The 14,106-nt window shown below is 33.2% G+C and overlaps 1 protein-coding gene across 6 annotated transcripts in view; it reads left to right on the forward strand.

Moving 5' to 3' along the window:
• The window catches only part of CFAP97 (cilia and flagella associated protein 97), a 50,082-nt gene that overhangs the window by 22,368 nt on the left and 13,608 nt on the right, over window positions 1–14,106 (forward strand). For 2 of the 6 annotated variants that reach the window (XM_081268904.1, XM_081268905.1), the window contains 2 exons: window positions 1,737–1,887; window positions 3,980–12,221. In XM_081268904.1, the coding sequence (XP_081125030.1) occupies window positions 1,737–1,887; window positions 3,980–4,107 (279 nt within the window). In that variant the 3' untranslated portion in view covers window positions 4,108–12,221. Of the gene's footprint in view, window positions 1–1,736; window positions 1,888–3,979; window positions 12,222–14,106 lie in introns of those variants that run through there. The other 4 variants (XR_014019089.1, XR_014019088.1, XM_081268906.1 and 1 more) reach the window with 4 other exon arrangements.

The following is a 14,106-nucleotide window of genomic DNA, read 5'->3' on the forward strand; positions in this document are numbered from 1 at the left end:
TGTAATTCCAGTGCCTGGGGAGGCTGAGGCAGGAGGATCGTGAGTTGAGAACCAGACTAAACAACTCAGCAAGACTCTGTCTCTAAATAAAATATTTTTAAAAGGTTGGGGATATGACTGAGTAGTTAAGTGCCCCTCAGTTCAATCCCTGGTAACCTCCCCTGCAAAAAAAGAGCTTTATTTCCAAAATGTCACTAATTTTTTATTTCATAAATTTTGAAATATTCTTGTTAAATCATGTCACTTTATCTTTTGAACATATGAATCCTGTTTTTCTGAAAGAGCACACAAATAATCTTAACAGAAGGAGAGGTGGTTAATAAGGACACTTAGTTTATTATTTCATTTACTTTCTAATAAAAAGTGAGATTATTTCACTCAAATGAAATAATCAGTTTCCTCTTACATGAAAGAAGGGAGAGGTTAGAGAGTAATTGAAGCAGGGTTAGTAACAAAGTAAGATTCTTATAATGAATCAGCATTAGAACCTAGAAGTCAAATGGAGTTGAGTTTTTTGTTTGTTTGCTTAGATGCATAAAATTCATATATATTTATACATACATGTTTATATAATGTTTTCTATATCTTTTATGTAAAATAGTCATTGTCAACTTTAAATTCAGAGAAATACAAATAGACAACTATAATTTTTCTACTTATGAGTTCCTATGTTAAAATATTATTTTTAAAATAAAAGTAATGTTTCTATAAATTTATAAAATTCAAATATCAAAAACATTAAATGAAAAATAAAATCCACCCTCCTCCTTTGTCTCGATTTTTCAAGTATAGGGCACTTGTTCCTTTTTAATGTTCTTATAAGATCTTTGCCATTTTAGAAATAATAAAGCAAGTCTAACACCTGCAGAAATCATTATGGTAGAAGGGAGTTGCAGAGAAAAGCTGATTATTCTATGGTAGTCCAGAAGCAAAGAAAAAGGAAGGGGTCCCAGGGACAAGACATAGTCACCAAAGGCATACCCCCATTGATTTTCCTCCAACTAGGCCCCACCTCTTACATTTCCACCACCTCCCAATAATGCCATCAAAATGCTACTATCAAAATGCTTCCATCAGGGCTGGGGCTGTGGCTCAGTGGTAACGCACTTGCCTGGCATGTGTGAGGCACTGGGTTCGATTCTCACCACCACATATAAATACATAAATAAAATAAATGTCTACCATCAACTTAAAAAAAAATTTTAAAAAAATGAGTCCATCAAGGGATCAATCCACTAATGAGATTAGAATCTTCATGATCAATCATTTCCTCAATGCCCCACTAAATTATTGCTTTGGAGAGGACCAAGGCTTCAAACACATGAGCCTTTGCAGGCTTATATCTACTCTGTGTCCAAATTGTAACAGGCAGTTCTGAGACTTTGTAAACCATAAATTAGAAAATTGAATGCATTTTTCAATCCATTAAATGAATATTTGTTTATTGTCTGCCATGAGCTATGTAAGAAATTACAGAGAATATAAGAAAAATATTTCCCTGTTACATAATTTAACATGTATGCATGACAAAAAACTAGAAAATAATACAAAACAATATAAATGATAACATGACTATTTAATGGGTCCTTACTAGATATCAGGCACTGTTATTTCAAATGTGTTATCTCACTGATGATGAAAACTGACTCTTTGATGTTATTTTGTTGTTAATATCCCTATCGAGTAATTTGACCAAGGATACACATTGAATTTTTAATCAATTGTTTTTAATGGAGGCTTTATTGAAAAGGCTTGAAGCTGTGAAGCCAACAGTTGGTATGAAACGCTCAGAACAGCTGATGGACTATCATCGTAATATGGGTTATCTCAACGCTACACCACCTTCCAGACAAGTGAGATCTGCACTTGGCCAATACAGCCCATTAAGTAAGCATACTTAAAACTTTTTTGTATACTTTCTTCAAAAAAAAATATATAACATAGTCTTTCTTTTTTCTTTTCTTTTCTTTTTTTTTTTTCCTGTGGTGCTGGGGATTGAAACCAGGGCCTTGTACATGCAAGACAAGCATTCTACCAACTGAGCTATATCCCCAGCCCCCCGCAAAATGTTACATATTCTTATGATAGAATTTTAAAATGCTAACTTCTGAAATGTATTCTATTATTTTCACTGGCATCTTTAGGTTTTTTGTTTTTTGTTTTGTTTTGTTTTTTGGTCATGCATATTTCAAATAAGTGTTTTTCCTCAAAAAAAAAAAAAAAATGGAAGCCAGTACTGAAGAAAGTTGGAACCACTTAGTGCCACAATTTCTCCAGTGCTCATGTGATTCTTAAAAACAAATGACTAGTCTTAAGGTGAGGCTGAAGCAGGAGGATTATTTGTGTTCATTTGATTTCAGGTTTTATTTACAGAACATAATGGCAGCACAGGAAAGAAACCAAGAGATTAAAGAAAGAGCTGAAGATATCAGTTTCTTAGAGAATGAAGGAGGGATTTGTAATTTCAATGTTTATTTATTGGGAATTGGGGATTGAACCCAGGGCTGTGTCACCACTGAGCAATATCCCCTGCCCTTTTTTTTACTTTATATTTTGAGACAGGATCTCACTAAGGTCCTGAGACTGGCTTTGAACTTGGGATCCTCCTGTCTCGGTGTGTGGAGCTACTAGAATTCCACGTGGCTCTGCCTGTGAGCCACCAAGCCCAGCAAAATTTCAACTTTTATTAAAAGGAAGAAAGGAGTAGATTACTGTTGGAAAGTTGCTGAAACATTCCCTCTAGCCATTTATAAAGTATTACCAGTATCTTCTAGCCCTTATATATGCCTTTTCCTCCTCACTGAATAAGTAACACAAAAATTAACAATAGAGTCATCAGATATAACACCTCTTAATGTTTGGTATGTGATCTGTTACATATCTAGCTAGTTGTATATCCCAGAGATTATAGGAATGGAGTCACTATTTACTGCCCTGGAGTACAACATCTAAAAATGGCAGGTACTTTCCTTTATCAAAGTTTGTGCTCTTGCTTCCTGTATGATTGTAAACTATATAAACTATATTAATTTTTAATATTTTTATCCAGCATTTATTTCTTCTCTTGAGGATTGTCTGTTCATGTCTTTGTCCCATTTCCCCATTAAGTTTATGTTGTTTTTCCCTTATTTATTTAAAGTAACTATTTTTATGTTGAGGTCATTAAACCTTTGTGACATGCATATTTCCTTTTTTTTTTAAATTTTTTAATATTTGTTTTTTAGTTTTCGGTAGACACAACATCTTTATTTTATTTTTATGTGGTGCTGAGGATCAAACCCAGCGACCCGTGCATGCCAGGCGAGCACGCCACCATTTGAGCCACATCCCCAGCCCCATGCAAATTTCAAATAAGTGTTTTTCCTAAAAAAAAAAAAAAAAAAAAAAAAAAATGGAAGCCAGTACTGAAGAAAGTTGGAACCACTTAGTGCTACAATTCCCAGTGCTCATGTGATTCTTAAAAACAAATGGCTAGTCTTAACAACTGCTGAGGCCGAGGCAGGAAGATTACAAGTTCAAAGCTAGCCTCAGCAACTTAGTGAGTCTCTGAACAACTTCGCAAGACCCTGTTTCTAAATAAAATATTAAAAAGGTCTGGGGATGTGTCTTAGTAGTTAAGCGCCCCTGTGTTCAATCCCCGGTACAAAAAAAAAAAAAAGATTTGTAATTCTATTTACTCACTCCAGTGACTAAGATAATGTCGTGTTCCAGTAACCTGTATTTAGGTTAGTATCATATTTGTCAAATAAATGTATAAATGGTTATGAGAGTTTTTGTTTTTACTTGAATTCCTTGAGCAGTTTTCAAGTTCCACAGAGAATCCTGAAGTGTGCTCTTGGTTGAAAATCACTGCATGAGAGTGTTACACACATGTCAGATAAGGAAGAAAACTAGTCTGAACCTAGGGGAAGAAGCTTATCAAATGATGATTTATGTAGTTTAAATAAATTGAAATTATTTTTTCTTTGTGTATTTTCAGGAGGAGCTTCTAGGACATCCAGTGCTACCAGTGGTCTCAGTTATAAGACTGAGCGATCAGCTTTTGACATTTCCAGCAACCCGTTGCTAAGACCTAAGCCCCCTAATGTCCGCACTGCTTGGTTATAAAAACTTTTTTACTTTAAACATTGTTCGCCCAATTTTTGACATGATTTTGTGTATTACTATAGTTCCTTGTATGAATATCTGTTATACTTTTTCAGCAATTTATGTTATTTTGTATTTTCCAGTGCAAAATTGTTGTCAAAAAGAAAATGTAATGTAAAACCAGTGTTTGCCCTAAGTATGTATTATATGAAATGTATACGAATTTAATAGAGAAATGCTAGGGTTACATGTTCAGTATAAAAAGTGATTCAGTTGTCATGCTGATAAAACAGCAGTGATAGTATTGTTGCATGTTGGACCCAAGATGTTCGATATATAGTTCTCATTTTATTTTCATTTCTTGTACACTTTAAGCCATGAGCTTGCCTCTTATTAACTTATTTTTCAATTTGCTTTAGAACTTATATGGCATAAGACTGTATAAGAGTTACATTTTGTTATGAAATATCCTAAAATTTGTTTTCATAGATGGAACTGATTTAGATTTGACAAGCAGATTGAGACGCTTGTACTGAGGCAGTCCTTACAATTCACCAGAGGTGCCTAGTACTTATGTATTAAGTGCACTGAGTTTTGTCTTCAAAGTTTGATTAGCCATTCCATAAATCCTCTTACACTTAATATTAGAAAGTTCAACTTAGAAGCTCCTCTTTTATGTTTTTATACATTCAGATAAAGTACTACTAATGATTCTGACAAGGGCAGTGGACATTAGAATTACAGTCTGCTGCCTTGTGACTGACTAGTTTTTTTTTTTACAGACCAGGTCATTTGTGTCATGAGCTAAAACAAGTATTTGTTAGATCAGTAAAATAGCACCGCCAGTTTGAAGAGCCAAAAGGCAATTCCCAAGGTATGTCAGAAGAGTGTTTTAAGTGATACTGTTAGCATATTGTGCAATGATTTAGTATTATTAAGGGAGAAGATTTAGAATAAGAATGCTTTAGAAATATCAGCTAATATTTATAGAATATGAAAAAGAAAACTAAAATGTAAATAAGAAGGATAATAAATTGTACATTTGTTGAGGTTACTGATTTAAGTATTACCTAATTTTCTTGTTTGGGTTTGATTTGGCTTATTTGGTTGAATCCCAGAATTATTTTTACCAGTCTTAAATTAAAAAGCCTAGTTACTTTGATAGAATTGTTAGTTGCAGAGAGGGTATAATATAGTTGACATTTGAAATTAGAGTATTTTTCTGTCAATCTATAAGCTCTTATTTCATACAACAAAGTATGATATTTTATAATTAACCACTATTTTTCATTACTGGCCTTTTCAGTATAGCCTTAGAATGTTTAGGGAAGTTTTCATATTAAATAACAAATCTTTTTTTTAATATGAATTTTCTTGAGCCACAGTAAGTTTTGTTTTTTTTTGCTTTTCAGTGCTCAAGCTCTGTAGCATGTATGCTACAATTTTCTTAGTACTTTTAGCAGTAAGGCAAATAATATTTTACTGACCATCAATTCATAATTTCTTGGCCTTAGTTTCTATTCACAGATTTTGTTTAGAATAGGGTATACCTAGTATGGGAACAGTGGGGTTAAAAAATTCATGAGACTACAACCTGGATATGAGGGTTTTTGCTGCTTTCTTTTGTGTGCAATGTTCTTCAACATTATTCCATGCTTCGTTCAGATGAACAATTTTTTACACCTGCTATCTATATAAGCTTTAGCTGTACTAAACCAAGGCATTTTTTTGTTTGTTTGATTTTTAACTTATTGTACTTTTACTATTTGTAGAAAAACTTACCTTTAAGGAGACAGAATACTGAATTTAGAACTCAGAATTTGAACATTTGTCCAAAGATGGTATGTGCATGCGTGTGTGTGTGTGTGTGTGTGTATACAGTCCTTAAAATTCACAGGATTTCATTGATATTTCATATATACACACATACATATATATATATATATATGTATATATATACACATATATATTTACATACACACACACACAAACACACAAACATCCTTTCCTGTTCATAATTGCATTAGGCTGAGTTTACTGATATGGACTCTGCTCCCAATTGTCAGGATACAACACATAGTTTCATAGATAAAGCTGTTCTTTGATTTTAGATATTAAATTAATCACTTTAGTTTTTATTCCTTTGAAACAGGAAGTTTAAGTATTACTAATAACAGGGATTTGACTTAAAAGTTGGGAAGAGCAGCAATCTTAAACACAATTTATAATTTTGTTGTCATGGTTGCATATATATGATGAATTGGAATAGATGGATAGGAATTGGAAATGTGATATTCTCTGATTTACATCCCAGACTTTCAAGTTTTTAGGGCTGAAGGGGTATTTTTAATGAAGGAATCAGAATCATAAGTACATTAGTCTCTTCATTTTTAAGAACATAAAAGATGATCAAGCACTGTTTTTTGTATTTGGTTGACTTGTTCTTGATATACATACTTTGAAGATTTAGACTTAACATCTATAACTAGAAAGTATACTAATCCAAAGTCTAGTTATTAGACCAGATTCTTATTGCAAATTATTTTCAATCTCTGTTAAATATTAAACTAATGTTACCTCCTTTTAAATGAGATTCTATGAAAGATTTTGAACTATTAAAATTATTTGTTAAGGGTAGCTATTATCTCATACTTTTCTACTTCCATTTTACAATCTCCATTAAAACCTTATTTTTTGGCTTCTACTCTAAATAAAGTTTTCTGGTTTGCTTATAAATGTTGTGTTATACAATTATTTCAGTGCATTAACTCATTAACCCAAGTGTCCAAAACATATAATCTGCACAGATAATCTGTGATATTGATTGCATCTCATCCTCAGATTCAAATATTGCAACTATGAAAAGTATTAACACCAATATAAAATTGAAGATGCAAGTTTATTATATTTTAATAATTAAATACTTTGAAAGTTTAATATCTTACATGCCAAGGGCTTAAATGATTGCATATCATTTTAGAAAATATGCTTAAATATTTTAAATACCTAAATATTTACCTAAATATTTCCATAAATACAGATTAGTAAGTAACTTAAAGCCAATATCTTTTTTAAATTTTCTAGTTCATTGTAATGTATTTTAGGCATAAAGAACTATCTTGACAAGTGAAAAAGGCAATAAAAGAATTAAAGTAAACTGAGTTTTAATTCTATCTCTACCTCTGAAGTGTATTTCCTAATTCCTATCTTTAGAATTAGTGTAATAACCTCTATGTGCCTGTCAATACTTGGTGAGAATGAATTTGGGAGGAGGGTATCAGTTATTTATACTTTTGAAAGTATGACATGGAAATTTTTGCTTAAAATGACATTACGGATTAGCATTTCTTTAAGCAACATTATCTAATTCATTCCCCATTTAGAAGATTTTTATGGGTGCTTAATAAGAATAATGCAATTGTAATAAATAATTGAGTAACTTTCTCCAGTACATTAGTCTCAAAGTTAAAGTATACTCAGAGCAAAGTTAAAGGATGTTTTATAGCAGAAAATTTTATTTTTAAATTCTGTGAGTTTTTTAATCCACTTAAGAAAGATTTCTGGAGCTAACATGATAGACTTTTAGAACATTAAAATTATACATAATTGGGTTAATTTTAACCAAATTATATGTACAGTGAACTTGATTTCAATCCCCATTCCCCTCCTTCTTCTACTCCCTTCCTCCCTCCCCCTATTCTCATTCCTCTACTGATCTCCTTTCACTCCTTTATTTATCCTTCATTAGTACTTTCTACATATATAGAGAGGTGAAATTCCCTCTGGTACATTTATATATACATACAATATGATTTTGTTCATTTCATACTTCCTTCCTCCCTCTTGTTCTCTTCTACTCCACTAATCTTTCCTATATATTTTATGATATCTAATTCCCCTCCCACACTCTTTTCCTTATTTTGCTCTAGCTTTCATATAAGAGAGAAAACATAACACCCTTGATTTTTATGAGTCTGGTTTATCTCACTTAGCATGAGGTTTTCCATTTCTATCCATTTACCAACAAATGGTAATATTTCATTCTTCTTTGTGACTGAATCAAACTATTGTGTATGCCACATTTTCTTGACCATTCATCTATTGACAGTCATCTGGGCTGAATCCATAATTTGGCTATTGTGAACTGTGCTGCTATAAATATTAAAGTGACTATGGCTACTAGTATGCTAGTTTTAGTTCTTTTAGATAAACAGGATAGCTGGGTCATATGGTGCTTCCATCCCTAGTTTTATGAGTAATCTCCACACTGCTTTCCAGAATGTGTGTATTAATTTGCAGTCTCACTAACAATGTATCAGTGTGCCTTTTCCCCCACATCCTTGCCAGAACTTATTATTTGTGTTCTTGATGATTGCCATTCTGACTGGAGTGAGATGAAATTTACTGTAGTTTTGATTTGCATTTCCCTGATTACTAGAGATATTGAACATTTTTCCATGTATTTGTTGGCCATTTGTATTTCATCTTTTGAGAAATTTGTTTAGTTCTTTTGCCCATTTGTTGATTGGGCTATTTGGGGGATTTTGTTATTATTACTGCTGTTATTGTGTTTGTTTTGGCATTCAGTTTTTTTTTTTAGTTTTTTATATATTCTGTTTATTAATCCTCTGTCAGAGGAGCAGTTGGCAGAGATTTTTTTTTTCTCATTCTGTAGGCTCTCTCTTCTTGCCCTTATTCCCTTTGCTATGCAGAAACTTTTTAATTTGATGGCATCTATATATTGATACTTAATTTCTTGAGCTTTAGGAATCTTGCTGAGGAAGTTAGTGCCTGCACTTATAATGGAGTATTGACCCTGTTTTCTTCTAGCAGGTTTCTGGCCTAATTCCTATGTCTTTGATCCATTTTGATTTGACTTTTCTGCAGGGTGAGAGATAGGAATCTAATTTCATTATTCTACATGGGGATATACTGTTTTCCCAGTACCATTTGTTTAAAAAGGTTGTCTTTTAGCAACTTTATTAAATATCAGATGACTGTATGTATGTGAGTTTGTCTCTGTCTTCTATTCATGTCTATTTTGATGCCAGTTTTTTGTTGTTTTTGTTGTTACTATAGCTCTGTAATATACTTTGAGATCAGGTATTGTGATGCCTTCTTGCTCAGAATTTCTTTGGCTTTTCTGGTCTCATTCTTTCAAATGATTTGAGGACTGTTCATTTATAGTTCTGTGAAAATGTAATTGATATTTTGATGGGGATTAAAGTGAATCAGTATATTGTTTTGGGTAGTATAGCCATTTTGATAATATCAATCCTGCTCATCCAAGAAGATAAGATCTTCAATTTCTTTCTTCAGTGTTATATAATTTTTATTGTAGAGATCTACCTCCTTAGTTAGATTAATTCCCAGGGATTTGTTTGTTTGTTTGTTTTGATGGTGCTGCTGGGGATTAAACCCAGAGCCTTGTGCATGTGAGGCAAGCACTCCACCAACTGAGCTATATCCCCAGCTCTGTTTGTTTTTGAGGTTATTGTGGAAGGGATGGTTTTCTGATTTTCTCAACTGAATTGCTATTGGAGTAGGAAAATTATTGATTTATGAGTGTTGATCTTGTACCCTGATACTTTGCTGAATTAATTCACCAGCTCTAGAAGTCTTCTGGTGGAATTTTTGGGGTCTTTTAAATATAGGCTCATGTCATCCGCAAACAGGATAATTTGACTTCTTTTCCTATTTGTATCCTTTTAATTTTCTTCTCTTGCTTGATTACTCTGGCTAGAGTTTCAAGAACTATATTGAAAAGAAGTGGTGAGAGTGGACATCCTAGTCTTTTAGAGGAAAAGCTTTCAGTTTTTTCCATGCAGTATGATGTTGGTTTGGGGTTTGTTGTATATAGCCTTTATAATGTTGAGGTAAGTTCCTTCTATCCCTAGTTTCTCCAGCACTTTAACATGAATGTTCTTTATCAAATGCATTTTATCAAAGGCCTTTTTTGCATTTGCTGAGATGATCATATGATTCTTGTTCTTAATTCTATTTAAGTGGTGAATTATATTTATTGATTGTATGTTGAACCAGCCTTCCATTTCTGGAATGAAGCCCACTAGATCATGGTGTATTATCTTTTTCATGTGTTTTTACATGTGGTTTGCTTTTACTTTTTAAAGGATTTTTGCATCTATGTTCATCAGGGCTATTGGTCTGTAGTTTTCTTTCTTAGATGTGTCTTTGTCTGCCTTTGGTATCAGGGTTATACTGGCTTCATAGAATGTATTTGGGAGTGTTTCCTCCCTTTTGATAATTTGAGAAAGAGTGATTTTAATTCTTTTTAAAGATCTGGTAGAATTCAGCTGAGAATCCATCTGGTCCTGGGTTTTTTTTGTTTGTTTGTTTTTTTGTTTGTTTTCTCTGTAGGCTTTTAATTGCTGTTTCAATTTCATTTCTTGATGTTGGTCTGTTTACGTTTTCTGTATTTTCCTTGTTCAATTTGGGTAGGTCATATGTATCTAGAAATTTGTTATTCATTGTCTTCTAGATTTTCTAGCTTATTGGAGTATAAATTTTCAAAGTAGTTTCCAAATAGATCCTCTGAATTTCAGAAGTGTCTGTGGTGATATCCTCTTATTTATCTATAATTTTGTTGATTTAGACCTTCTTTTCCTTTTGATTAGTTTGATTAAGGGTTTATCAATCTTATTTATATTTTCGAAGAACCAACTCTTTTTTGTGTTAATCCTATGTATTTTTCTCAATTTTATTAATTTTGGCTCTGATCTTTATTATTTCCTATCTTCTACTGATTTGGGAGTTAATGTGTTTTTCCTAAGTCCTTAAGGTAGAGCATAAGCTTATTTGTTTGGGATCTATTTTTTTTAATGTAGGCACTCAATGCTATAAATTTTCCACTTAATACTTTCATACTGCCCAAAGATTATGGTATGTTATTTCTTTGCTCTCATTTGTCTCAAAGAATTTCTTGATTTTTTCTCTCATTTATTTTTGATCCCTTTTTTATTTAAAAGAATATTGTTCAATCTCCATGTGTTTTATGTGGTTTCTATTATATTGACTTTTTTTTCTCTATTTGCTAAGACTTACATTGTGACCTAGAATTTGGTCTGTTTGGGAAAGTTTCCATGAGCTGCTGAGAAGGTAAATTCAGCTATTTTTGGGTAAAAGATTCTGTAGGTATCAATTAGATCTATTTGATATGATGTTATTTAGGCTGGATATATCTTCATTGATTTTATGCTTTGTTGACCTATTGGTGGTAAAATTTTGTTAAAATCACCCAGTATTATTGTATTGGGGTCTAACATTACAGATTCTTAATGTTCTGTGACTCTATTTCAAAATCTGGTGTGTTCAGGTTATTGCACTGTTTATTTGAGATGATGCTTTTGAGTTTTACTGGTTTACAAAATAAAATTTAGGAGATAATGTGTCATTAATGTACTATAATTTAACAAGACAGGTGCTTTTTTGAATATATGAATATTTATTCCTATCCACTCTAATAAAATAATAAAATACTTAAATAGTTACCAAAAAATTAAAAATCATGATCCTACATTTTTGAAGAATTAATATGAGGATAATCACAAAAATATGTTTATTTAATAAATTTTGGGATTATAACTGATGAACTTTGGGATTTTTTTTTCTTTATTTCATTATGGGAATCTATTTCATATAGAAAATATCTAGAATTAAGAAAATATATATTGTTAATTATATATACTATAAAATTATAATAGTATAATTATATATTAATATATAATTATATTTTTAAAATTTAAGAATTGTACATATTAATGGAGTACCATGTGATGTCATGTACATGTTGAGTAATAGATTAAACATGTCTATGTACTCAAACATCATTTATGTTGAGAACACTGAATCTTTTTTTTTTATATTTTTGAAATGTATAGTACATTATTGCTACCTATAGTTACTGTTACAATTTTGACCTAGAATGTCACTCAACGTCTCATGTGTACAGAGGTGAGGCTTGTAGGCAATGATTGAATTATAAAGGCTCTGACCATAGCTGAGTCTATAGCCGAGACTCCTGGGAGGTGACACCTTGTTGGCCCATGTTTTTATTTTGTTCTTGCCACTGTACTAGGGATGTAACCCAAGGGGTGCTCTATCACTGAACTTACATTCCAGCCATTTTTATTTTGAGATAAGAGTCTAAGCTGCCCAGGCTGGCCTTGAATTCGCTATTCTGCCTGAGCCTTCAAGCAGCTGGGAGTACAGGTGTGTGCACAGTGCACAGCTTGGTCTCATAATTTTCTGTCTAGTTACTCCTCAGTGTCATGAGCCTCTGAACACAAAACCTTGTTTTATGTGTTAATATACACTCTATTTGTGAGTTTATATTATTGATTTATTAACACTTAACTCACAGCCAGTAGTAGTATATAATTCATACCTGAAGGAAGCTTATTTAGCACATAAATTTTCTCTATAAGGAAATCTCTATAAGCCTTCTTGTGCATAGGAACCCTAGACAGCCCTTTAGCAGTATTGGAGCCATTTTAAGCATCAAAATGACCAGCAAGAGCATAACAATGCAAAAGCTGAAGCACTTAATAAAGGGACTGTGGAAAGGGCTCTTGTTTATGAGAATTGAAACAAAAAGGCAGAGCATTGCCTTGTTCCCCTTTAAGCTGGGAATGTGTGTATCCAGCAACTCAAGATTTTGTAGCTCTGTGTATGTCTGAGAATGTCAAAAAGGTTACAAATTTTAGCAGTAAGGCCAATTTGCAAATGTGGAATCTGTGAACAGTGAGAATCAGCTGGGTGCAGTGGTGCATGCACAGGCTTGTCTGTAAGCACAGTGGCTCAGGAGGCTGAGGCAGGAGCATTTTAAGTTCAAAGCCAGCCTCAGCAATGTAGTGAGGCTTAGTGAGATCCCGTCTCAAAAAAAAAATATTTTAAAAGGGCTGGGGATATGGTTCAGAGGTTAGCCACCCATGGGTTCAATCCCAGTAACAACAACAACAACAAAAAAAATCAACTATAGAATCAAATATACATTATCATGGATTTATAAAATCTGATATTCAAGGAGGAGCAGAAAATAAAGAGAAATTAATGGCATGCAATTTATACAATTTTATGTAAGGACTTGAAATTTGAACTTAAGGTAGCCACAAATTTTTATCCATTACTTGACCCCAACAAGCTTGTCTAGCACCCCTGGTACTCTGAAAGTTCAAGATTGCACTGGGGGGCTAGCCTATTCTCTGTGCTTTGTAGATGGCACTTTTCCTTCTCATCCATTCTTGCATTCAGCCTATACTTATTAAATATCTGTACCTCACGTGCTGTTCTAGGCATGTGGCTATGAAGGAGAGAAGCTGCCCTCATGGAGCTTCCCCTCCTAGTCTTGCACATTGTGGGTGCTTAGTAAATATTGCCTCAACACAAGTTACACTATGTAGTTTACAAAGTAAAACAGAATGGAAGCAGTCTGACACAGTCGAAATTTCAGCACAAATTATTGAGGCAAGTTTTTTATTTTTTTCCAAAATGTCCATTTAGATTCACTCTAATATAATGCTCCATAATTTTTCTTATGCATTTAAAATATAAGGTGGCTAAAAACATACACCTATAGGTGAGGTGTTAGGAGAGAAAATGCACAAATGATGATGAGGAATGAGGAGGGCTGCATGTAGGGAGAGCCATGTGGGGAAAGGGGCTCATGAGAACACCCAGGGGATGGCGTGGGGTACCTAAGAGTCTATCACTGGATTCCAACTTGTCACTTTAACAAAACTCCTTTCATCTTTCTAGACCTCCAAGCATGACAGTTTGTACGGGGATGGTATGGTGATAGGACGGGACAGTAAAGTGAAGTGCTTGCTGCCTGTCCATCAGAGGCCCAGAGTTCTAGGAACTCCTGGTAAATGAAGTTGCTGTAGGGAATGAACTTAGCAAGAGGCCTGAGACAAAGTGCAGCAGAGGTAACCTTAGCAGAAAGGAGGAAGGCCAACATCTGGGTCACATGTAGTGTAGATGATGGGCACTACTTAATACCTG

The sequence above is a fragment of the Spermophilus citellus genome, assembly GCF_964194105.1.
Source record: "Spermophilus citellus genome assembly, chromosome: 16".
NCBI classification, from domain to species: Eukaryota; Metazoa; Chordata; class Mammalia; order Rodentia; family Sciuridae; genus Spermophilus; species Spermophilus citellus.